The 27,097-nt window shown below is 38.5% G+C and overlaps 1 protein-coding gene across 1 annotated transcript in view; it reads left to right on the top strand.

Annotated features, from left to right (window-relative positions):
- LOC136857974 (uncharacterized) overlaps positions 1-27,097 on the top strand; it is a 120,369-nt gene that overhangs the window by 36,432 nt on the left and 56,840 nt on the right. Inside the window, exons 6-8 of the mRNA XM_067137126.2 lie at positions 8,557-8,710; positions 13,400-13,608; positions 26,610-26,825. Of these exons, the coding sequence (XP_066993227.2) occupies positions 8,557-8,710; positions 13,400-13,608; positions 26,610-26,825 (579 nt within the window). The remainder of the gene's footprint in view (positions 1-8,556; positions 8,711-13,399; positions 13,609-26,609; positions 26,826-27,097) is intronic.

Here is a 27,097-nt window from a genome sequence, read left to right as displayed (position 1 = left end):
ACTCCCTAGTGTTGTCTTTAATGTGATCCAGCACACACAACAACAAATGTGTGCATGCATAAGAAAAGGGACCACTTCTCGGTCAACAATTTATGTAATAATAAAAAAAGACACTCAAGAAAGTAAAATGTCAAATTTTCGTTTTTGATGCCTATGTATAACTTGATAACTGGGAAGAGCGGCCTCAAGATAGAAAAGGATGGAAGAGGATTGTTATTGAAAAAAGTGAAACTTCATGTCCCTCAGAAGCTTATGGAATAAGTGAGTGTTTTGCTTAGACCGTCATCTACTCATTGCATGAATTTAAAAGCCCTCTGAAAATAATCACTGCTAAAACATGAGGTTTATTTAATACTAAGAAAAGGGACCACTTTTCACATCGTAAGCGATGCTCTGCACACTTACTCACTCACGCTCACAGCTGCACAAACACAAGATAAGAAGATCTTATGATAAATAAACCCTAGCTGGGCACTTTTAAAGGTAATAGGTTTCATAAACACCCTGTCTACTCCAAACATTTCCAATACCGATACAGTCTTTCAGTGTATTTCATAGTGTGGAGAAGTGTGATGTTTTCCTTATTATTTATGTAGTTCGAATATTTTATTAAAAAGTTTTAAATAGATTAGGTTCCAAAATAAGGAGTAATAATTCTTACTATGTCAGGGCCTAGTGATGCAGCAGTGCAGCAGATGTTATTGTAAAAGCTTTAAGACAATATGCAGACAGTGACTTGCTGCTGGAACTATGAATGTTACCTACTTCAGACTACTTCAGTGCACCCCTTGAGTTTGAAGTGAAAGTTCTGGTGAGGATAGTGATTTTGAGGAAAGTAAACTTTTTGAAATTTCCACAATAGACGAGTTGCAGGAGGACTCTGCTGACATGTACATGTGTTTTACGTGATGTACCAAAAGTTCAAATAGCCTCCAAATATACAGAGGAGGTTAAAGAATTTGTAAACAAGGGTTGTGGCTGTACAAGAAATTGCACTGGTTGTTTTCCCAAAAGCTTCATTCATTCTTGGAGAATAGACTGTTAGAAACTGGATTACAATTGTGGTGAACATGTCAGTCACCAACACATCTTAATGATGGGTGCAATGGATGCTTTAGTATGAAACCAGCCAATGACGACAGCTTATAAAAGAAAAATTTATGACAGGAAAGAAGCTTACACAACTTATCACTTCAGAGGGCAGGAGGCATGTCAGTCATTCTTTCAATTTGTATTCGCTTGTGACTCTAAGAGGCTGAAAAATTTTAAGGAACAATTATTCAAGAAAGAAGTGGTGCAGTCTAAAATTCACCGAAACATATTAAAGACTTCTCAGATAAAATCTATTCCCATTGATGATCTTAAACATGCAGTCAACTTTATGAATAATTTTGGTGAACAAAATGCACTTGTCATGCCAGACCAGATCCCTGCAAAACGAAGAAGTGATCTCATGCTTCTCCTAACCAGCATGTCTCAGAAGTACATTCATACATTATACTCTGACAGTTGTAAATCATTAGAGAGAATTCCTGTATCACTCTTGTCCTGGTATTCCTTCTGGTGTACATTTAACAGTAACATAGTAGTTCAGAAACCCAAGACTGATCTTTGTATGACTTGTAGAACTTCTTACAAAATTGTACAAAAACTATCGTCTAGGACAGGGATGGCGAACCTATGCCACGCGTGTCATTAGGTGACACGCGAACACAATTTCGGTGGCACACCACATGACCATCTTAACATTTTTATGTACGTTTTGTACTCTAGACTATACATATCTCATCCATCGTATAGTCATAGTGTTTCAGGTTTAAGAAATAAATACCGAATATCTAAATTCTAGTTCCATTCGAACATGCATTATGGCAACACAACAACACCCACAGGTCCGGAAGTCAAGTGAAATAAATGTCAGATGCAGCCGATGAGCCATTCGCTCACTCATATCAAGTGAATTAATGAAGTTTGGCTTGTGTGTAGTTGCCAGCATCGCGTAGTTTATCTTAGTAAGTAACTGTTTATTGTTGTGAATTTTGTAAGACAAATAGTTGCCAAGAAATTATCCCAATATTGAGATATGGAGAAAGTATCGCACTTTATTTCAAAACCTCATATTGCACAAATGAGTTGGGTTTTTTTTTTGACTGGTTAGATATTGACAGTTTAGAAATGGAGTTGACTGAATTTTAAGAAAGCATGTATGGGTGAAAAAGTTCGTACAACTTGACGAAGCATTAGTGAAAATCGGATGTGCTGTGGATGGTGAATACTCTCCCCAGAAGCCGGAGAACTTAATACTTGAACAGTGGAACAGTCTCCCACAAAAGAAACTCGCTACAGCGCTACTTACTTTGTTTGGGTCATCATACGCCTGCAAGCAGATATTTTCTACAGTGAACGTTGTGAAGACAAGTTATGAACCTAACATAAATGACAAAGCTACTAAGTATTTTTCGCAAAATACGATCATGAAGCATGCAATCACATGTATTTGGTATTTTACAATATATATATGTAATATCATATTATGAAACACAATTTGGAATTAGGGATGGAAGTTGGTGGTGGCGGTGGTTAGTAGGGGCGGAGGTTGTATCCATTACAAACGAAAATAACAAGTGGCACAGTAAACAGCTGAGAATAATAATCCAGACCTAAAATGGCACACTAGTTGGAAAAGGTTCGCCATCCCTGGTCTAGGAGGATTAAAATAGCTTTTTTACAATTTTGTAAGAAGTTCAACTGTTAATACAGATTCAACAATGAGATTCATAGTCTGTAATGACTTGTAGAAAAAATTTAACTGTAATAGGGAAACTGTCAATTATGGATGAGAAGGAAAAAAATAAAATCTGATTGGGAAGACTATACAACATCTTAATCACATCCAAGCAGACTGGACTGCTTATAAAAACACCATAGAAAATTGTAGAAAAGGGATTAGACAACTGGGAACTCCTTTGTCTCTTGGGCCACATAGCTGTAACACGTACAAAGGCACAATGCATTATAGTTTTGATTTTGCCAAACAGGTGCACTTACAAATGATCCACAACAAGTTGGACCCATTTTCTTTCTAATGGGCTACAAAGTCTCTTTGGTGTAGCATGTCAACCAATTAACAAATTTGTTTTGTACATTATTCCAGAAGTTTGTTTTGAAGGTAAAGGAGTAAATACTGTCTTATACCTTGTACATCACTTCTTGGAAACATTTTCATTAGATGAGGAGCATTTAGAATTTTGTGCTGATAACTGTCTTGGGCAAAATAAAAATAACATCTTAATGAGTTATCTCATGTGGAGAGTTATGACAGAAGAAAATAACAGTTGCAAAATTTTATTTTTGCCAGTGGGACACACGAAATTTTAATCTGATTTGTATTTTGGTTCTTTCAAGACAGCATTCCAGAAAAGGGAATTGCAGGGTAAGGGAGAAAAGGAAGTACAAAGGAGACTGGACATTTGTAATGAAAATATGAAGGAGTTTAGAATGGTAATTAGTAAAAAGAAAACTGTAGTCATGCACTGTGGAAAAGAGAAAAAGAGAAGCCAAGTGAATATAGATGGAGAATGGTTAGAGAATGTAGAACAGTTTCCATATCTCAGTAGCATTATTAATGGAAGTAATGAAATCAACCTTGAAATTAATAACAGAATAAGTAAAGGTACAACATTTTATCATCAAATGAGAGAGCTTTTACAGGATGACAAAGTACCCAAGAGAACGAAATTAATATTATATAAACAGTATTTCATACCAATTGTAACATACAGACTAGAAATGCAGATAACTAATAAGAGACAAGATAGTAAGATCCAAGCAGTAGAAATGAAATTTTTAAGAACATTGTTTAAAAAGACAAAGAAGAGATAGAATTCAAAATATCAAAATCAGAGAAGAGCTAAATATAGAACCATTAGTACAGAAGATACAGAAAGCAAGACTGAGATGGTTTGGACATGTAAACAGAATGGGAAAAGAGTGGGTAGCAAGAAGGGAATTGGAAAGAGAAGTTAAGGGAAAGAGACCATTTGGAAGACCGAGAAAGGTGGAGGGATCAGATGGACATTAGAGAAGCTGGTTTGAATGTGGCAGAAGTAATGGAGCAAGAAAAGTGGAAGGACAGAAAAGAGTGGAGGAGGCTTGTTAACCACACCTGGACGACTGAAGTGGGACATTGATGATGATGATGATATCAGAAAAATGAAAGTGCAGTTATTGAAGATGTAATTAATGTCGCCTCTAAAAGTTGTTGGGTTTCTAGCTCTATTATTCCTGTCACTGTTTGCACAGAATCTGGAAATGTAACTATTCCTACATATGACTGGCAAAACAAGTTCCATGCTGGAATGAAAAACATTCCACAAAAAACCTAGATACATCACTTTGTGGATATGAAAGAGCACCCTGGTGTAGTGTTGACAAAGAAATCCATAAGTACCCTACACCATCCTCCCAGAAGATCCACCGCCTGACTTCAGTGACCTTCCACAAGTCATCAAACCTCAAGGACTTAGCATCGATAGACAGATGAATTTCCATGACAAAATTAGACCCTTTGTATCAGAAGATAAGAAAGATATACTATGTCCTGCTACAACATCTTTCCCTGCTCCAACAACGCTGCCACTAACCACCTCAAGTGAAAATCTTACAGAGCCGACTTCTGTTTCTCCTCCTCTGCCAATAATTACTCCATCATTATCTTCTTCAAAAAGTGTAACACCTAAAAAACATTTAAGGCTCAGAAGAGAAAACCACCAACTTCGAGAAAATTCTTCGCAAAGAAGAGGTCTCGATCCACCTACTGCTACTGTGGAGAGTTAGGGCATCGGGACCAGATGGTGAAGGGACATATAATATGTCCAAAATGCAGGTTTCAGCGTGAATAACTGATATTCCTGTCTTATGCTGGCTGTAATTAACGATCATTAGGGTATGTGATAATTTTTGTGAAGTGCAGTAGTGTTGCAATTAGTTATCTTCAGTGACCTTCCGCTAGTCATAAAATGTCAGAGACTTAGCATTGATAGATAGATCTCCATGAAAAATTAGACTGTAAATAATATCTGTTGGTAACATTCATTTTAAAAAATCTACATCAGAATACCAGTGAATATGAAAATGTAAACGCCAGCATAACTTTCAAATAGTTTAGTAGTTATTTGTGTCATGAGTAACCAAATTTTTAAACAGTTACGAAATCTTATTTTGTAACATCACATGCTAATTTAAGGCTTTAATTTCTTTCAGAGGCATTCAATTTAATTACAAGATATTAGTTACATATTATGGAACACGACAGTACCTTTATCTCAATACCCAAAATGTGGTCCCTTTTCATATGCACGCATAAAAATGCTAATTACTTAGACCAAAAGCTGGCAACAAATACCATAGAACAATCACTTCAGTATGACTTTTTCAGACAGCAATGAGCCTGCTACACTACTCATGTCCTTGCTCTCTACTCCAAAGAGAAAACATATTTACTGTCAAATGGCTAAGAATCTAGTGAGTTAGCCATCTGGTTAGGGCCGCACAGCTATGAGCTTGCATTCAGAAGACAGTGGGTTTGAACCGCACTGTCGACAGCCCTGAAGATACTTTTCTGTGTTTTCCCATTTTCACACCTTATTTAAGGCCACAGCTGCTTTCTTTCCACTGCCAGCCCTTTCCTATCCCATCTCCGCGATAAGATCTGTTTGGGTCAGTGTGACATAAAAGCAAATTACAGAATGGCTAAGTAAGAAATGTATAAGCTTCTTGTAGCTAAGTTGTAGTAGGTTAATATCAGGTTAATTTTATCTGATGTTTGTGTAATATCTGTCTTCAATGGATACAACCCCCAGGAAGTATAGTGCAAATTTAGTGGTGTTGAAGAATACCTCTATGACACAAAGATAAACCAAACCCCATAACACTGCAGTCTTAATGGGCCTTGGCCTATCAAGCGACTGCTCAGCACAAAGACCTGCAGATTATGAGGTGACGCATGATCAGTACAACAAATCCTCTCAGCCGTAATTCTTGGTTTTTCTAGACTGGGGTTACCATCTCACCATCAGACAGCTCCTCAATTATAATCACGTGAGTTGAGTGGACCTCGAACCAACCTCAGGTCCAGGTAAAAATCTCTGACCTAGCTAGTAATTGAACCCAGGACCTCCGGGTGAGAGGAAGACATGCTACCCTTAGATAGTGGTGCTGGCACAAAGACAGCTACTAGATTTTATGTCAGTGTAGGCACTGAAAATCAAATTATCAGCAGTGCAAACAGACTGGCTCAAGTCAAGTGCTAAAAAAAAAAAAGTTATTTTCATATTGTTATTATTCTTTGAAGATAGACACATGATTTAGTGCAGAAACCTGTCAAGAGTTGGATCTTCAAGGCTGTTTAATTGAGGATCGAATTATGCATACAGTGCAAAAACTGTCAGAAAATTTTTTCTGCACTGTTGTTAAGTTGGCTACTCTGCTGAACTATCGGAATATAAACACTTCCTCACTCTAGGTATGTAGTAACTGTGAAAGCCTTAAGACTAAGTTGAAATATAAAAGTTTAAATGATAACGCTAAACATGCTGTGGTGCCAGAACTCATAGGTCAAAAAAGAAGAACCAAAGAGTTCTCTATACTAGTAAGAAAGCTGTGGCTGCAGACAAAGATGACAACGCTTACATATTATGCTTTGAGTACTTGTAGAATTTACCCTTTCCTAATATACCAGTCCAAGATTTTGTTTTATATGGGCCATCTAGCCATTCAATTTCTTTCTTACTAGATCATGGCTTCCTTTCTTGGATATTCTAGTAAGAAAGAAAATGGACGGATCCTTAGAACACACAATTTATTGTAAGTCTATCCACACAAATCGCTACCTCCATGCGGATTCTCACCACCATCCAGCACAAAAATAGGGCATTCTCATGACATTTACCACAAGGGCGAAACAAATTTGTGAGCCATCAAATATCTACAAGGAGATGAACACACTCAAAGTCACTATCAAGGATAACGATTACAACGATGTACAGATTCATAAAGCTCTGCATCCCAGAGCAACGACTTAGCAGAACTCATTGAATAAGTAAAGAGAACTATCTACCTTCCTTTCATTCACAATACCACAAATCTAATTGCCAAGGTCCTCTGCAAGCACAATATAAAAACCGTGTTTGGCACCATCACAAAAACTGCTTATAGTTTAGGCAAAAGCAAGGACAAATTGTCCCCACTATTACACTGTGAGTTATACAAAATTCCTTGTATTTGCAGAAAGGTATATATTGGCCAAACATGCTGGTCCATTGATACTCATATCAAGGAACACCAACAAAATATCCATCTCAACCAGCCAGACGAGTCAGCAATACCTCAAGACGCTCTATTAATGGGTCATGAAGTCATGTTCCAAGACGTTCGAGCTCGTACCCACACTATACACTCTAGGATTATACAGGAAGCTGTAGAAATATCTAAAAATCACAACAATGCTGGGACTGTACCTTAGTTAAGGCCACGGCCGCTTCCTTCCCATTCTTAGGCCTTTCCTGTCCCATTGACGCCATAAGATCTATCTGTGTCGGTGTGACGTAAAGCAACTGGCAAAAAAAAAAAAAAAAAAAAAAAAAAAAAAACACAACAATTTCAGCAGGGACTCTGGATACCAATATGTGGTTGCCAGCTATTAAGGATTTACTTAGGTAGTTCTATTCCCTGTTTTTTCACTATTGTTCATTCATTTCAGTGTTTTCCTAATTCGTACTCTCTTCATCATAAGATGGTTCATTCTGTGCCCAGTGAGCCATCTAGTGATGAACAAAAGTACCACTTTCTATAGACCAATAATAAAGCATTTGTAAATTCAAATTATTAGAAAAGTCTTGCTCATGAACAGACAAGATTTTCTTCTGAAGACATGGAGCAAAGTTCTCTGCGAAACGTAAAGGATTCGACCTTGTTTTCTGACACAGCAAAAGCCCAAAACACGTATCATAATGTCTACAATTACAAGCAATGATACTATAAGTGACAAAATGAAAAATGGATTACACCTAGTACCATTTCAGATGATAGTTGTGTAATATGCTGATGAACAAGGTAATTGCCTCATGGTACTCATAATGTTCATGTTACAGAAACAACGTTTGTTTGTACAGAGTAGTATAATGAAAAGCACCATGAAATACAATGTAAGCAATATGATTTTTAAGGACAAAAATAAAAATTATTCAAAATTCAAAGACAAACAATTGAACTGAGTAAAAATCTTGATGATAGATTTACCATCACTCCTGAATTGATTCTAATTATAGCAGGGGCTGAAAACTTTGATGTTAGGCCCAACAATCATCACAATTAAATTATAGCTAAGGAGTTAGGATTTTTCTGTTAAAATTACTGTATGTATACTTTCCTTCAGAGAAAAAAAAGAATGGTGTCCTAAATAGGGATGTGTACTGTGTGTAAATATGATATTCTGTGAAATAGCTGATCATATGTACAAAATATTTATTAGTACATGCTCTTTTTCCTTTTGCACAGCTGAAGACAAGCTGATCAGTCATTTTGAAGGAACCCTTCAGAAAATATATTCTTCTAAGAAAAGACCAGACTGCATTTTATTTTTAGTAAATGGTAATGCAGATAAATTTCAGATTACTTCAGAGTTTTTACAGGCCTTCATCCTTACAGTTCCGTAAGTATGACAAAATTTTCTGTTTTCTTTCATTTGGAAATTCACCACCGTAACTGCAATTTTAAATAATCCATTGAGTATTGAAACTAGAATAATTTCGACAAATGGTCCCTTTTCATTTTCTGCATTACATTTAGTAGTCTCTAACTGACACTTGGAAGCAGGTATGGTTTGGTTTGTTCTTTTGTATCTCTGCACTAGAGGTTAGTACTTTAGAACTGAAATGTTTTGACTAATCTCAAATGTGTATTATAATTTTTTAATGTATTACTATAGCAATACATTAATTTACATCAGAATTTATCCACTATCATCACCATCTGTATGTTGGGTATTCAGCCAAAGGCTAGTTTGATCCTCTGCAGTTCCACCAAAAGCAATCATAGATAGCCTAGCACTGAAGAGACGTACTAGGGAAATGAGTAGTGAGGTAGTTTCCTGATGCTTTCCTCACCAAGCCAGAAGTTGCTATTGCATATTAGCCTGCCAAGCCCACTGAAATGTATGCACCATCCAACCCTATGAGTGATATTTTCACACCATTCATAGCAGGGACTGGCTGCATAAAACATGGTATTACTAGCATCGCTCATACCTCGGTCACTTTCATATTGTCAAAGCCAAGGATCAGACTGAGACAGGTCAATGGAAGTAACAAATTGCTCTAGCCCATACCAGAAGACATAGTGGAGTGTAAACACTACATCTCACTAGCAAGGGCCAATCATCACCATCATCATCATCATCATCTCCGTTATCCAGATGCAGCTGAGTTAGGGAAAATATGAAACCTCTCATGAATTTTGGAAACCTGTGACAGGTTCTCCTAGCATCACCTATTTTTCCTAATCAAGTATCTAAGTGTGTCTTGCTGATTAAATTTAGTTTGTTATTGCGGCAGACCATACAGCCAATAACTTTCCGCTGAGTGCAGTAAATAACTTGATTTCTTAGAAAAGTTATATATATTACAAGTAACAACTCTCATTATTGTTCCGTACTGAAGATGACGCTAGGCATAAAATCTCAAGGATAATTTAATAAAATCAGCTATTCAATACTTTCCACGTTTAATGTGGTTTGAATCTACATGAATTTATGTAGACTTATCAGGTACATGTTTCACCCATAATTTGGGCGTCTTCAGCCTGTAGACAATCTTTAGGTCAAGGTTTGTGACCTTTCTAACCATATATAATATAATATATGAATGTTAATAATCTCTTAAGACTAACATGCCAGGATAATAATTTTAAAAATGTGAACAAAACATAACTGTGGGTAACGTAAATTAATGGTGTTTTAAATTGTGTTTTTGATGTTTAATTCTGGTTTGTTATCTAACTTCTTGTGGCTCCTTATGGTCAGTGTTCTCTCGCCTTTTAAAGCATTAAAATCAGCGTGTTGTTATTCACTCTTTGCAACTTGTCGGTCCTCCTTCTTTTTGTAATTTGTATTTTGCTGGTTGAAAATACTTGTTACCAATCTTGGTTTAAGATTCTCATTTTTATATACTTACCTCAGAACCTCTGGATATTCACATGCTTCCTTGAGCTGTTTGCGTGATATCTCCATATTATTATTCTTTTTCTCTAACATTACAATCTCCAGCTGCAACAAGCCATCAAACATGATGTTCCAAAGATTTGGGCCAGGGATAGACCCTTCTGCTACACCAGCTGTGAGCTGTTTTCGTTCTCTGATCATCTTCTGTATAATATGATAGAGTACGATCTATCAAATAGTTTCTCATTATGCTCTGGTAGTTTGAAGGTTTCTTGAAGTGCGTCCAACATGTCATTCCACCTTGCCGAATTGAAAGTGTTCTTAACATCCAAGGTCGCAAGATGTGTCACTTTTCGAGAATGATGTTTACTCAGTTAAGCACATTCCGCAGTGTTCACCACTTCTCGCACTGCATTGATTGTTGAATGCTCTCCTCGAAAACCATGTTGATGATCAGATAGATCCCCAGCTAATTGGACTGCTGAGAGTGTTCTTGGCTGCAGAAGTTTCTCTAAGCCTTGTTCAGCAGAATTCAGTGTACATAAAGGCCTATAGACCCCAAATTTCCCTTTGCTTATTACAACTAGTTGAGTGAACATCAAACCCTACCGACATCAGGCAGTTGTACATTTTCAGCAGCAGCTGTGGACAGAATTCTGTTACCATCTTTAGTATCTCTGCTGGAATACCATCTAGTCATGGAGCCTTTTTATTTTGAAGGGAATTGCTCTTGCCAATTCTTCTAATGAAAAAAGTGGTATATCATCTATGTCCTTTTTGTCAATGTCATCAATCCTCTCAGGATGATCTGGGAATAGTGTATTCACTAGTGAGTTCATAACTGGATTTGAGAAATTCTGAAGTTTCTTCACAATGATCTTGTAACCTAATTCCCATGGGTCATCATCCACTTCCTTAGCCACTTTCCATCATTTGTTAACTTTACTTCTTTTAACTGCATATCTAAGTTCTTTCTTCACTGACTTAAACTTCGCTGTGAGTGAAGTATCTTCTTGACCAACTTGCGCTCTCTGTACCCTCTTGTCTAAGTCGCAGATAACTTCTTCTCAGTTTAGCAATTTCTTTGGTTCACCAATATGCTGAACGTTTTCTGTTTCATGGTGTATTTTGGATCATGCACAAATCACATGCTCTCTGAATGAGCTGCATGTAGAGTTTAACACATTTCTTAGCTGCTTCATTTCCCTTGTAAACATAACATTGTTCTGTTATACTCTTCATTTCATTCTTTAAAAACACCAACAATCTTTGTGCATACTATATATATTCCACTTTGTTGGTTTACACGATACAATATTTAGCTGTAGAGTTATGAGTTTTATGGGGATCACTGTCCGTATATTCCTCAATCAGTCACTGGATGGTCCCTGTCTTGGTTCATGGATAATCTTGGGACAGCTGCTATTTGGATACCAAATCTAGATAAATTTCAAGTAACAAATCAAGGATGCGGAGATGGATTTGTTGGGGTCTGTATTGGTAGATACACTTTGGTGAGCTGTTATTTTAGTCTTAATGGGTCAGTTTTTGACAATATTGTTTACTGAGGAGAAAAATATCCACTTTTATCTCACAGGTCATCTGCATCAAAAGATCATTGGAAGTTCAGCTCCTGTGTATCTTTGCCTGAATACTCTGCATTATTCACCACTTATTTTAGCCTTTTCAAGAGCTTCATGAAACACTATGCATGCTCCTGAACCAGAAACATGATTTTGTTTAGCTTCTTCAACAAATTATCATTGCAGCTTTACTTTGCAACCTGCAGTCCTGTGTCCAGCTTCTCCACACTTAAAACAAAGCTCGCTTCTATCCGCACCTTTGCAGTTTTGTGCATGTTGCCCATATGATAGATATCGAAAGCAATGGCATACCATAATCCTTTTTTGAATTCTATAATATAGCTGTCCTGTATCAATTTTACCTATCTCCAAGAGTTTCTGAGCCTCTTTTTCTTCTATCTCTATACCATAATGGCAAGTTTCTACCCTCCGCTGCTTGGATTTGTAATTGAGACTTTCAGTTCTCTTTTGAAACTCCCAAGATTCCATCTTACAGCTTCCTCTACATCTAAAACAGTGGTGACACTGTCCATGTCCCAAATTTCCTAGGTAGTACAGGGAATAAAAGCCTTCATGTCACCATCTCATCCAAGGACATCTCTCAGAGATTTATTAAAATTGTTCCTGTTCTTATTTTGTGTGGCTTTATTGAACTTGAGAAGAATCGCCCCAGCTTGTGTTTTGCGAATAGATGAAAGCTCACTCCAATGTCTTCCAGTTTTGTTTTACTCTGAATACCCTTCAAAACATTTGCAAAGGTCTTGCCATTTGTTGGCTTGATAAGAACAGCTTCTGAATGACCCCTTGATTTTAAATGAATATTTTTATCTTGGTTTTCCCTACTATCAGTGACTTCCACTCTGCAGGATCAACTCCAGCTATTATAGGTTGAATTTCTTTATCTTTCTTCACTTCCCTCTTCTTATCCTTCTTGGACAGAACCTTTACCCATTTCTCCTTGTCCTTCCCCTCTTCATTTGTCACTAATGGTGTCAAAGGCAATTCATCCATCTCTATAGCAGTTGATTCCTGTTGTAGATTTTTCCCTAGCTCTCTTCCAGAATGTCCTGCATGTTGCTCCAGCATTGAGAACTTCTTCCAATCTTCGTAAACCACCCTGAATTTCCATTTTCAGATTCTTGAGCGGAATAGCCAGAATGCTTTTCACCAATGCCCAGGCAATCTCAAGATGTTCCTCCTTTTTATATTGTTCCTCCATTATCTGCTGACTAATGTCAGTAGTCAAGTTTGTTTCCTAAGTCCTCTCCCCAATAAATATTTGAGTTATATCTGCATACTGCGTATATTTCCATGTTCCTAAACTTGCACATTCAGCTATGTTTCCACCATTGTCAAGGCTATTCTGACATATGAGAGAGAACTCTGCTGGATATCTCTGAACGTCTGCCTTTTGTACTGGATTATTTATGAATTGTATTAATGAAAACTCTATTGACATACACTTACGAAAGCAATATCAGATGAGATCAAAATGATCCCTATATCGTAAGTTTCATAACACTAACATATTGGTATTATTTTTAATGCTTCTAACAAATTACACAACCGTACACTGAGCTTTGTATATTTTCCTCTCTAGATTAAATCAGGACTTCCCTGCAGGTATGATCTCATATGCAGGAAATGAAGTGATGATACCTATGAAGGAGACAGATGCATGTCAAATGCAGCTCCTGGTACAAGAACTGGAGGCTGAGGAAAGAGAGACAAAAGATGTAGATATAGCCATGGGTTTGAAGTTAGTGCACAGTACACTCCACAAGGATAAGAAGCAGTGCTGTATTATAGGTGAGTGTATTATGGATAAGGGAGTGTCAAGTTTCAATAATCCAACTGCCAAAGATGACAGTGCAATGATTTTAACTACAAATTTTTCTTATTTACTAACAACCATCCCATGTCATAGTTCTATCTGTTGAGTATGGTGGATGAGAGAACATAAAGTTGATGATTTTGTATACAAGAAAATGGATGCCCATATGTAACTTAAAAATCCTTACCTTGACTAATATAAATCTGAATGTTGGTTTGTTGCTTGTCTTTCCTTCAAGTAAAAGCTACTTGATTGATAAAGTTCAAATTTAGCAACCTTATAGCTGGTACCTTCAGTTAATATATAAGGTGCTGACTATCATGTAATCTATTAAGAGGGGCTGTGCAGTGAAGAACGATGTGAAGCAAGCCAGAGCATATTGTACATCTGAGATCCATAAAACTGAATACACTATCAAAATGATAAGTCTTATTTAAAAATCTGAGCCTACCATGTGTTATTTGAATTCAGTTTCCAAGAAAATGAAGTTTATTTCCATTTTCTTCTTATCATTAACTAGCATTAAAAACACTTTTTTTTTGTGGTGCATGCTTTATCTGATAAAAACCAAAACAATGGGTAAGAACTTATAAAAGAAAAGGAGCATACGTGCTGAATATCACATTACATATCCTTTACAAATACACATATGTATATTTTTCATAACTAATGATTCACCAGAAAATTGCACTTCCCTATGTGTTAAAGGAGCATTTCAGGTACGTGGTCCAGGGCGCTCACTCCTCCAATATGGAGTCGGAGAAACTGTAGGTAAAATGCATGGACTAAAACAGTACGGTGAAACCTCTCCTTACAGACACCTCTAAGATGCAGACACTCCCCTGACATGGACAGAATTTCATGCCCTGATATAAATCCTATACCAACAATGAAAATGTTGCCATTGATGCTTTCACGACCCGTACTTATAGACATGATATAGGCTTTTGGGCTTATGCTGTGTCAAGAAAGTAAGGTGAAATTCTTTAGGTTTCACAGAGAACTTTGCTCTGCGTCATGAGAAGAAAATCTCAACTGTCCACGAGAAAGGCTTCTAAAACATTGAGGTTTGAATTTAGATGTTAACCAATAGAAGTGGAAATGGTACATTCATTCATCACCAAATGGCTCCCCAGATATGGTACAGCACGAGCGTTTGAAGCAGAAGCTGATGGAACCATTAGAATCAGTCTGAGAGGGTTGCATAACAAAACAGGTGTATGCACATATGAAGGTATGACATTGACACAAGCCTGGAATGAAACATCTGGCGATGGGGAACATACGAACTTGGTAAACACCGAAACGAAATAACAATAGTGAAGGGACAGGGAAGGGAACTACCTACGTAAATCCTTAATGGCTGGCAACCAGGTATTACTTAACCCATTCGGTGGGCGATGCGGCGAGATCCGCGGCTCAGTTGCCTGCCTGCAGAGGTTTATTTCCTTTTCAGCAGCGTATTCTGGATGAGTCTGCCCTCTGATGTGAATTTTTTCAACTATGTTCTCCCAATACCAATGTGTCATCCATGAGTTGCAACATAAAGAACGCAGCTGAGTCCGGGCAAGAACGACCTAAGGCCTAATAGCTCCACGCTGAAGCTTTAGCTCATCGCCTAATCATCCCTTGGATGTAATAATATTGCTGGAGATGGAATTTCTAGAGATTATGACACTGAACAGACTTCCCTGATGACATTTTAGAACTGTGACCTGATTTATTATCACCAGTCTTGAGTCCTTCTTTCACGACTGGGTGTGTGTTTATCATGAGTTACACAACATTTTATTATCGTACGCATCCATAATAGTCATATTTCATTATTTCTGTCCAAACTGCTGAGACTAGGGTTCTATTCGATCCTTTTTCTTACATTTTTCCGCTAAAATATCTATAACGAATTACCGGCCCCCACTGTTGGAGGAAGATGATTTACGGGTCATGATAAACGAAATGTTGGAATTTAGTGGCGAGAATTGTGATATTAGTGAAGTAAGTTCTGCCGAAGGGGAATTCGTAAGTGACAGGAAATTACCTGGAATAAGTACTACAGGCTTGAATATACAGTGTTTGGGCGTAGCTGATGCGAATGTTCAGCAGTCGCAATAGAGACAACATGTGTTCGATTCCAGTTCAAGCAGCGATCATGACAGTGACAGTTGTGATGATAATACTGATTACAATCCAACCATTGCAAGTTCTTGGTCAACTTATACTGAAAATGGACAAAGAAATTCCTGCTTTGATAAATTTCCACCATGATGTAAAGAGAGTGTTTTTAGGGAAAACAAAGCTGAGCAAAATATTTTAATAACTTTTTAATGACGAGATATGCCAAAACATAGCTGAACAGACAAAAGATGCCGAGCAGGAAAACGCACATAAAACCCAGTTTAGTAAGATGAAAGGAAGGAATGAAGATCAAGACCATGTACGGGCAAATTAGGACGAAATAAAGCTTCTTATGGCCATTCTGTTGCCGCAGGGGATTGTACAGAAACCTAAATTAGGACACTATTTCTCGCAATCGCTTGTTCACTATGCCTATTTTCTATGAGCTGATGACACAGAAGAGATTTTTTTCTCACCAGATTGAGTGGCCTGGCCGGCCTCCTGACCCCAACTTGGCAGGTTGGATTCTGGCTCAGACCGGTGGTATTTGCAGGTGCTCAAATACGTCGGCCTCTTGTCAGTAGATTTACTGGCATGCAAAAGAACTCCTGCGGGACTAAATTCCAGCACCTCAGTGTCTCCGAAAACCGTAAAAGTAGTTAGTGGGATGTGAAGCCAATAACATTATTATTATTATTATTATTATTATTATTATTATTATTATTATTATTATTATTATTATTATTATTATTAGATTTTCCTCCACAGCTTTTTACATATCTCTGACAATGAGGTGAATAATGCACAACTTCTTCCCAAAATATACGAGATAAATCCAGTATTTCACCACCTGTTAGCAAACTTTTTGGAAGCTTATACCCCTGATGGCAAAATGTCAGTTGATGAGAACCTCTTGCCATGGAAAGGGTGGCTAGGGTGGAAAGTTTACATAATAAGAAAACGATCGCGTTTCGGAATGGAATTATATAAATTATGCGAAGGCGAGACAGGTTATATAACATGATCTGCTTCCGTGTGTATCATAATGAACAGCTGTAAAAGACATAACACTGTGAAAACTGTAAAACTGTAAATATTACCTGTATTGTAGTGTAATATAGTCCGTTTATGTCACTTATGAATTGTAGGGAGGCTATATAAACTTGATCCCTCGAAAGCGCTAACCAACATAACAGAAAATTTCATGAGTATTTTAATTTATTCCATTGTATATCTTTCAAGTACATGTAAACTTTGTAAATCTACAATTTACATATACAGAAACATTTATTTACAGGCAGAGATTGATAGTAAACTGCCTAAAATATTCAGGTGAAAGTTACTGTATAAACAAAAACCAGAGCTTTGCTGTTAGGAAGAAGCAATCTCGATTTCACAGTGTGAAAGCACTTAGTACGTTTTTGCACAAAGTATTGAAAAATTAAAATAATCAAATTTTTCAACAATTAAATACATTATATTCAAGTAAATATTTCTCTTTTGGTCCTTCAATAGTTCATTTTAGTCTAAGATTGTTTTTAATCAAGTAATTAAATATTTTCTTCAATCAGAGAAATCGCTCCCCACCTGAGAGTGAGCTAGTGTTTACTGAGCTCCCTGCTTAAGCCAGTGTCCCTGTTGAAATTGTTAGGATTTCTATGTATTTCCACAGCTTCTCGTATAATCCTGGACCTGTAGTGTCTAGTGTGAGTAGAAGCTCGAGCATCTTGGAACATGACATCATGATCCGACGATACAGCGTGCTTAGCTATTGCTGATTTGTCTGGCTAGTTGAGATGTTCCTCGATAGGAGTACCAATGGACCGGCATGTTTGGCCAATGTATACCTTACAGCAAGTACAGGGAATTTCATATACCCCAGGATGTAAAAGTGGGGACAATTTGTCCTTGGTTTTATCCAAACTGTGAGCAATTTTAGTGATGGTGCCAAACATGGTTTTTATACTGTGTTTGCGGAGGACCTTGGCAATTTGATCTGTGGTGTTATGAATGTAAGGCAGGTAGGCAGTTTCCTTCACTTCTTCCTTCTTTGAGCTTTGCTTGGTTATTTCTCTGGGATGCAGGGCTCTATGAATCTGCAAATCGCTGTAACCATTACCCTTGAACGTGACTTTGAGTGTGTACATCTCCACCTGGATATTTGATGACTCACAAATTCGTCTTGCCCTCTTGGTGAGTGTCGTGAGAATGCCTTGTTTTTGTGCTGGATGGTGGTGAGAATCTGCATGAAGATAGCCATTTGTATGGGTAGGCTTACAATAGACAGTATGTCCTAAGGAGCCATCTGGTTTCTTTCTTATTAGAACATCCAAGAAAGGAAGGCATCCATCCAACTCCATCTCCATAGTGAATTTAATTGAAGGATGTTGCTGATGTAGGTTGTTTAGAAATAGATGAAGTTTCTCAGGACCTTCTGTCCAGATCTCAAATGTATCATCAACATACTTCCGCTATATCATAGGTTTGACGGGCGCCAAAGCAATAACCTCCTCCTCAAAATGCTCCATAAAGAAATTAGCCACTATGGGTGAAAGTGGACTTCCCATAGCCACTCCGTCCGTCTGTTTGTAAATATTTCCACCCCACAAGAAATAGCTGGAAGTCATGCAGTGGTAAAATAGCTTAGTAATGTCCTTAGGGAACAGGTGTTCAATGAGAGACATGACTGAGTCAATCGGCACTTTAGTGAACAAGGACTCCACATCAAAACTCACCAAAAGTGCATTAGGTTGAAGGGTTATGGTTGACAGCTTGTTGACGAAATACTGAGAGTCCCTGATGTATGATTCAGTACGTCCTAAGTGTGGCTGAAGCGATTTTCTTAGGTATTTAGCCAGAGCATATGTAGGAGAATCTATCACACTAAAAATAGGTCTGAGGGGAACATCTTTTTTATGGATCTTAGGAAATCCATATAATCTAGGTGGCAATGCATCCCCCGGACACAGATGTTTAGCCTCCTCTTTTGGAATTGTTGCCTTAAGAGCTTCATGGTGGCGTTGGACACACGAGAGGTAGGGTCACGTGAGCTCACTCTGTAAACAGGCTCTGACAATATAGCCAAGATCTTATTCTTATATTTGCCAGTGTCCATAACCACCATTGTATTACCCTTATCAGCTGAGAGAATGGTCAGTTCGGAATCATCTCTAAGTTCCTTTAGAGGTCTCCTCTCGCCTCTTGTTAAATTGGGTCTCACACATTTTTGTCTTGACTCATCAGCCTCATCCGTAGGTAGTTTGTGGATAGCTGCCTCAACGGAAGTAATTAACCCCTCAGTGGGAATTTTAGAGAGAGTGACAGCAAAATTAAGACCCCTAACTAGAACTGTTGTTTGGTTCTCATCCAACGATTTCTTGGAAAGATTGACAACAGTTTTTCTAGCATCCGGATTCGTGCGAGAGACCACCTGTTTCTGAGCTAGTTGGAGGAACTTAGATTTCTGTCTGAATGACACCTGGTTGAATTTGCGTTCAGCCTGTATAGCAGTAATGTGATTGAAAGACAACCACAATTCATACGAGAGAGTGTTGCTTAACAGCGGGTGTAAACGAAACAACTCTCAGGAGACTGGGTCCAGTTCCTTACGAGTGTAATGCACTCCCTCGATCACAAAAGCCTTGCTAGCATGTTGATATATTCTCCTGGCCTTCGAAGTATATAACATGTGCTTCAGCTTCACACAGTTGGGAATGATGTTATGGTCCCTGCATCTCAGCAAAAAGCATAAAGAAGAAAGAAGAATAGACTTCTTCCTCCTTAATTTGCTGAATTTTGAGGCCTTCTTACAAGTATCCTCCCCACAGAGGTTTTTAATGTTGCCATTGATGCTTTCACGGCCCATACTTATAGACATGATATAGGCTTTTGGTCTTATGCCATGTCAATAAAATAAGGTGAAATTCTTTAGTTTCGCAGAGAACTTTGCTCTGCGTCATCAGAAGAAAATCTTGACTCTCCACAAGAAAGGCTTCTAAAACAATGAGGTTTGAATTTAGACGTTACCAACAGAAGTGGAAATAATACATTCATTCGTCACTAGATGGCTCCCCGGACACGGTAATGAAGAAACTCGGGACATTTTCTACCTTGAGCATGGATCCATAAACCATTAATGAAATTATGGATACACTATCCCCCGACCATCCAGAGAGGATTGACTGTGAGATCAAAAAGAATTGGATGATATACTCCTCTTCACAGTAGAAGAGCTGAATAGAGCTATTAGCTCTCTTAGAAACAAGAAGACTCCAGGACCAGATGGTATACCTGCAGAAATGCTAAGGATAATATCAGAACTCTGTCCAGAACTGTTGCTGAATATGTACAATCATTGCCTGCAAGCAGGTGTTTTTAGTCCCCGATAGAAAATTGTTTGATTGGTTTTGATCAGCAAAGGAAAACCTGGTGGTTATAGACCTTTATGTATGTTGGACACAGCTGGAAAAGGCCTGGAGAAAACTTCTGCAGCCCAGAATTCTCTCAGCAGTTCAGTATCAGGGGATTTAATCTGTTCACCAACATGGATTTTGGAGAGGGCACTTGAAGATTGGATGCAGTGTGGGAGGTGTGAATACAGCAGAAAGAGCACAGACGGGCAATCGGCAATCATCATTCCCATAAATTGACACTTCTTGTGACCCTGGATGTGAAGAATGCCTTCAATTCGGCAAGGTGGAGCGACATGTTGGAATATCTTATGCGCATAATGAGAGACTACTTCAAGGATCGCACTCTGCTTTATGATACGGAAGATGGACAAAGGACAAAACGACTGACGGCTGGTGCAGCACAGGGATCGATCCTTGGCCCAGATTTTTGGAACATCATGTATGATGGCTTGTTACGTTTGGAGATGCAAGAGGATACGAAGCTTGTGGGCTATGCTAATGATGTGGCTGCCTTGATAGTGGTTCGTAATGTTGAGATGGCTCAAATCAAACTGAACCAGGTGATGCGGTGCATTAAAAAATGGATGATGAGTCACAGGCTAACACTAGCAGAACACAAAATGGAGATAATTCTTCTGATGAGAAAAAGGATTGAGACTCTTGTGCCAATGACTGTCGGAGAGTTAGTGATTGAAACGTCTACGAGCACAAAATATCTAGGAGTGACACTTGACTCTAAGCTCACATTCTGGAATCATATTCAGAGAATGACAGATAAGGCAGTAAAATACATGACTGCAATTAGTAGACTGATGGGAAATATTAAAGGTCCGAAATCCAGTAAACGATGCCTTCTTGTGTCAATGGTTCAGTCAGTGCTCCTGTATGGCTCTGAAATCTGAGCTGAATCCTTGAGATTTGCTTGGTATCGGAGGATAGCTTCTGTATAACGGAGAGTAGCTTTACGTATTGCATGTGCATACCGCACGTTTCTGAACCTGCCATCCTCATGGTAGCAGCAATGGCCCCAATAGATCTACTTGCATTGGAGCGACAAGAAATCTGGCTTACTCAAGGAGAGCTGGGAAAGAAATGTGCAAAGAAGCATGCCTTCAGTCAACAGATGAGGTGATGGCAACTCAGATGGGAAAGTGACCCTCAGGGTAAATGGACCAAGCGACTGATACCACGCTTGGATATCTGGGTTGAAAGTGTTCATGGTGAAGTTAACTACTACCTCACACAGATTCTAACAGGACATGGATATTTCCAGAAATTCCTGCATAGAGTGGGCGGAGTGAGTGATGCAGCATGCATATACTGTGACGACATCGATGATGTACTTCACACCTTCTTTGTGTGTGGCCATTGGATGATAAAGAGAAGATGTGTGGAAACTGAACTGGGAGAACTGACACCAGATAATATTATTTCTGTGATGCTACAAAACCAGGAATCCTGGGAACGTGTGGCAGTGTATGTGGAGGATGTCCTTCATCAGAAAAAGAGGGATTTGGAAGCATACGAATGATTTTTTGTTTAGGAGAAATGAAGGAAAGAAGAAGTCCGAAAGACTAAGTAAACACGACATCACCCTGAAGTAATACAAGAGCAGTTCCGGGGTGATGATAAACATCGTGGGAAAAGGGTGTGTGGTTTTTAGTGGGTAAGAATCCCACGCACTTGTGGAGTGCGGACCCTTCACAAGTGTCTTTTGAAGATTCTCCACAGTCCCTCGTAAAAAATTATTATTATTATTATTATTATTATTATTATTATTATTATTATTATTATTATTATTATTACTACACTGACCTGCAAATTCAAACTTTCCGATCATTGCATGAAGTTTACATAGTGATCTTTTATATTTCGGGCATGCTGATTCCGGAACTGAAGTCAGTTTTCCCCTATCACATCAGGATTTTGTTCAAATTCAAAATGAAAATTTGATAAATATGCAGCCCGCGCACATGCAAGATTACTGTTATCACATGTAAAGAACGCTTCTTATTATTTTCACCCATATGAACACTCCTATCTTACACTGGTATACTTATGAACATAATATAAAATATGTAGTGTATTGTGTTAACAGATCTGTAGAGAAACACAGGCAAATGGACCAACATTTACCATGCATTAAGCCTCACAACATACTGAGAATGGAAAGTCTATGGTTTCAATTTTATAATGTCCTACCTTAGTATAAGGAACATCTTCGCCTTGCTTTTCGTGTGTGAGGAGTGGTTGGACCTTCTTTCTTTAGTAACCAGCAGTAATCTGCCAGCATGTTTTTGTTCCATTTCCCTCGATATCTGCATTCCATTTTGTGTAGATCCTGATGAAATCTTCTCCTTGCTCTTTGCTCAGCATTCTTAGGTTCTCAGGGAAATAGTCCAGATGTGAATGCAACATGTGCACTTTCAAGCTCATTTTGCAGCCTAAATCTTGGAAAGAAACAAGCAATCTATCCACCATTTGTTTGTAGTCTGAATCCTTTTTGTTTCCAAGAAAGTTTTTGACCACATTCCAAAATGCTGTCCATGCCGATTGCCCTGCAGCGCACATAACACCTTCAAAATTAGCATCAGAAAGAAGTTTTCTGATATCTGGACCTGTGAAAATACCCTCCTTGATTTTGGAATTACTGATGTCTGGAAATCGATGACACAGGTACTGAAAGCATTCACCTTCATTGTTTAGGGCCTTAACAAATTGCTTCATAAGCCCTAGTTTGATATGAAGTGGAGGTAATAGTATTTTGCTCTTTTCTTGTTTTAAGTTTTTTGACCTACAGGCCATTTTTGTGAGTCCAGTGATGTAACCTTGCTTGACTGTCCCACTCACACAGAAAGCAGGGGTGCTTTGTGCAACCTCCTTGTAAACCTAACAGAATACCTATCACTTTGAAATCATCACAGCCTTGCTACTTGTGTTCCTGGTACTTCAGTTTACCCAACAACATTTCAAGATTTCCATATGTTTCTCGCATAATAACTGAAAGTGCAATGGGAATGGATGCAAGTTTGTTTTCATTGTGAAGAAGGATGCACTTCAAACTATGCTTGGAGGCATCGATGAAACGTCTCCAGTCAATAGGGTCATAGTCTGGTGCTCCTAGTTTTAAGATAACATCTGAAATGTTGTTGCAGTAAACCAAGGCTCCCTCTTCAGAAAAGAAGGGTGTAAATTCTTGTTTGTGATGTCTGTACCAATAGTACGTCGTGCCTGGTGCCAACATGTTCCTTTCACGAAGTCTAGATCCAAGTAACTTGGCAGATTTCTTTGTAAGGCCAAGAACTAGAAAGAAGTCATTTAATGCACTTTGTTCAAACAGTTTCAGTTCTTTTTCAACACATTCAGGGGAGAAATCACTGTCAGAGTTAGTGGCTGCCATTTCTGCATGAGATTGAGAAGAGGGACAATCCTGTAAATGTTCTGGACGCTGTGGTACTGGTGCATCAGGGCCATGAGGAACGGGTAAAATTGCAGATCGAATATTGCTTGGATACACAATGTCACCTTTGTTGCTGCTGTTAAATCCCTTCACATTCACAGAACAGAAGTAGCAGTGAGTACTGTGGTCTTGGGGTTCTCGCCACACCATTGGAATACAGAATGGCAACACAGTTTGCTTACCGCTCACCCATTACCGTAACTGCTTTATACAGGTTCTACAAGCCTTATGTGGTGCCCACGGCTGTCTTGGTCTCCAAGTTTCAAGCCAAAGTAGGCATAGTAGGCCTTTCTCACAAACTCGGTTATATTGCGCCGCTGCCTCATCAGTACGAAACTTCCACATACATAGCAGAATATATCTGGATTTTTTTTGCAACTACGCCATGGCATGTTGATAGATGTAAGTTCAATAAAAATATTAACACAGTACGTCACTCACATATAGAATGCTTATGAAGAAAAAAATCTGTTTTCACTAGCAAGCGAAACACAACTCGGACTGTCGTGGATGAAGCACAATAAGAGAATGACATCAATCAGCCAAAACCGTACATTGCCAGCTATGTTGTACATAGTTGCCGGCTCTTCACTCTGAGCATGACAATACAGGATTACTCGATGACTGAAGGACATCGAATTAATAAAATAAGCAATACAGGATGGCGGTAAAGAAACCATCACAGGACAGTGTTATTATTATTATTATTTTTATTATCCAAATGTTGTTAGATAAAATTCCTTTCCACTTCTTTCTCCCTTTACTACTTCTCATCTATCATTGTTCAATCAATCAGTCACTACTGCATTTAGGGCAGTCGCCCAGGTGGCAGATTCCCTATCTGTTGTCTTCCTAGCCTTTTCTTAAATGATTTCAAAGAAATTGGAAATTCATTGCTGAAATAATTTCGTAATTCCTGTGAATAGTTCTGAGCTTTTCTTCCGAAACCTATTTCTTATCTAGTCTTCTTGTTTTAGAGTACTTCCTACTACTATCTTCAGTCTTAGTTATTTTCTATTTCCTACACAGGTTCTTAATTTCCTGATCTTTGTCTTTCACTTTGTTATTGTACCATAATATGTCTTTATGTCTTACCCTAATGTTATTCATGTACTCTTTCTGCATTACTAACAAATGCACTCTTAAATTTCTTCAAAATTTTCTAGTTTCTGTTACTGGAATTAGTTGTAATAATTCCTGCACAAACTCTTTTGGTATGAGCTTAATTTTCACTTTTCACACTCTTCTTCTTTGCTTTCTTGTACAATTCCATCTACTTTCAGCTTTGCTACCACTACAGTACTTTGAGATCACTGTCAAAAGCTACACCAGATATGACTGTAAGGTCCATAAACATTGCTTTCTTCACCTATATATAGTCAGTCAAGATTTCAGTGCCCGCAGCTCTATAATACCTCTTGACTACTGTATTTATGTGATTATAAGACCATTGATCTTTGAACTTGTTTCTGAATCATACTTACTTCTAATGCTTTCATTCCCCATCCTGAAGGGGTGGGGCGGGCCATCTAGAGGGTAACGCCCTCTCTCTGGCCAGGAGAGATGACGGGGTTGGGGAGAAATGTGAGAATAAGGAGATGGGAAAAGGAAGATATCCTTTATTAGGGCTTGGCAACGGAGATGGAAATTACGGGGGATGTGTGGAAGGAGTGGAGAGTTATACTAAAGTGCTCTTTTTTGGAAGGAAGAGTGAGGAGGTGGAGGGTTGCGCTGATGTTGCATAAGGAGATCGTGAGGAGTCTGATGATATCAAGTGTTGGAAGTGGTGAACGGATGGGTTGACGATGTTGGTATGGAGGAGGGGCTGGCCGGGGGCGGCGACGACGTGTATTGTTGACGGGATGGCTAGGGAGAGGTAGCAGAGGGGATCGAGAGGGTTCCACTTGATGTAGCTGGCGGTATATGTACGCTCCTGTGCTGATGAGGCGCTGGATGTCATCTTCTGTAGGTAGATGGAGGTGGACCAAGTATGTTGGACCATAGACGTTCTGGATCCTGAATGTTCTTCAGGCAGGAACGCCTTCTGCATGGAGTTCACTGAGTATTTCACGGTCAGAGATGGCGGGATCACACCGCGAATGACACAGCTGTACATGGCCTGAGATGTTGTTGTTGTTGGTGGCGGTGGTGTCGACGGTGATGGTGCAGCGGTTGCTGATGTAGTGGCAGGCGTAGCAGAGGCTTCTTCTTCTTCTTCTTCAGGTCGCTGAGGTGTAAGGTAGCGGGGGGTATGTACAGAAGACTGGGTCTGTCAGGGGTGTCAGCGATAGGGAGGGACGATGACATAATTGGGGAAGGATGAGATAGAGATATAGTAGTGAAAGGAACGAAAGGATGGGTTGTGCAGATGTGGTGGTGGTTGTGGTGGTGGTGATGGTAAGGGCGAAATGGTACACAGACATGATAATGGGGAGCTGACTTTCCAATCGTGGAAGCAGCTATATGCTTTGTTGGGTCCGGCTGGGAGCTGTATTAAAGATGTGGAGTCACCCGGCTGGCAACAAAAATGATGAAGAGTGTCTTCGGGGAGTTATCGTAGATCGGAGCTGTCCTTATTCGCAGAGATGATGATGGTGAAGGTGTTGAGTGCTGTTTCTGAATCTTCAAAAGCCTCTTTCTATATTTTCTCTGAATGTAAGTTGAATAAAGGAGGGAAGAGAATATGATGTGTACTCTCCCATATTTTAGTGTCTCTTAATGAATTTCTTAATGTAAATTTATGTCATATTTGGCAGTTATGTATAAAAATAATAAAGTGTGACTGGCTAAAACTTCAAATTTAATGCACTTGTTCACTTTTCCAAATTATTTATTCATGTTTTATTTTGAAACTTATTGTGTTTTAAAGAAAAAATTACTCTGCCTCCTGTAATGAGTTCTTAGTACATTTTTTTAATGTCTATTATTTCTGAAATATAATACTTGCCTTCTGTTAACATTAAGTATTGTGATTGTTTCATATTTGGAGTTCTATTATGGAATGGCACAGATTATATCTCTGATTATCAAAAGTATAGAGGAACAGTAGAAAGATTAAGAGATGAAGGACACTACATTTTTGCCATTGGAGAAGAGGAGGGCGTGAACAAACAATTAGAACCTTTTGTTTCCTCAAATAACATTGATCTCCACATGTACATATTTCGAAGACAACAGCAGTATCAACACTGGCTTGATTTTGCAGGTAATTGCTCAAAACTTCCAAACAAATCTTTTCTGGATCTCATTCTGTAAAATAACTTGTTTTCTTTTGAGTATTTCACTAACATACTGATATGTTAAGTTCTCTATTACATGTTGAAAGGGGTTTATCACAGCTAATTTAAAATAACACCATTTCTTATTGACTGAGGATCATCAGAGCAAAAACTGATAAATACAGAAGGATTTATTAGGGAATGTGACAAACACCAATGAAGTTGTGATTGCACAAGTTTTGAGAAAGACTATGGTATA

Source organism: Anabrus simplex, chromosome 1 (assembly GCF_040414725.1).
Source record: "Anabrus simplex isolate iqAnaSimp1 chromosome 1, ASM4041472v1, whole genome shotgun sequence".
Lineage (NCBI taxonomy): Eukaryota > Metazoa > Arthropoda > Insecta > Orthoptera > Tettigoniidae > Anabrus > Anabrus simplex.
The sequence above is the reverse complement of the archived record's forward strand: the minus strand, read 5'-3'. Positions and strand labels throughout refer to the sequence as shown.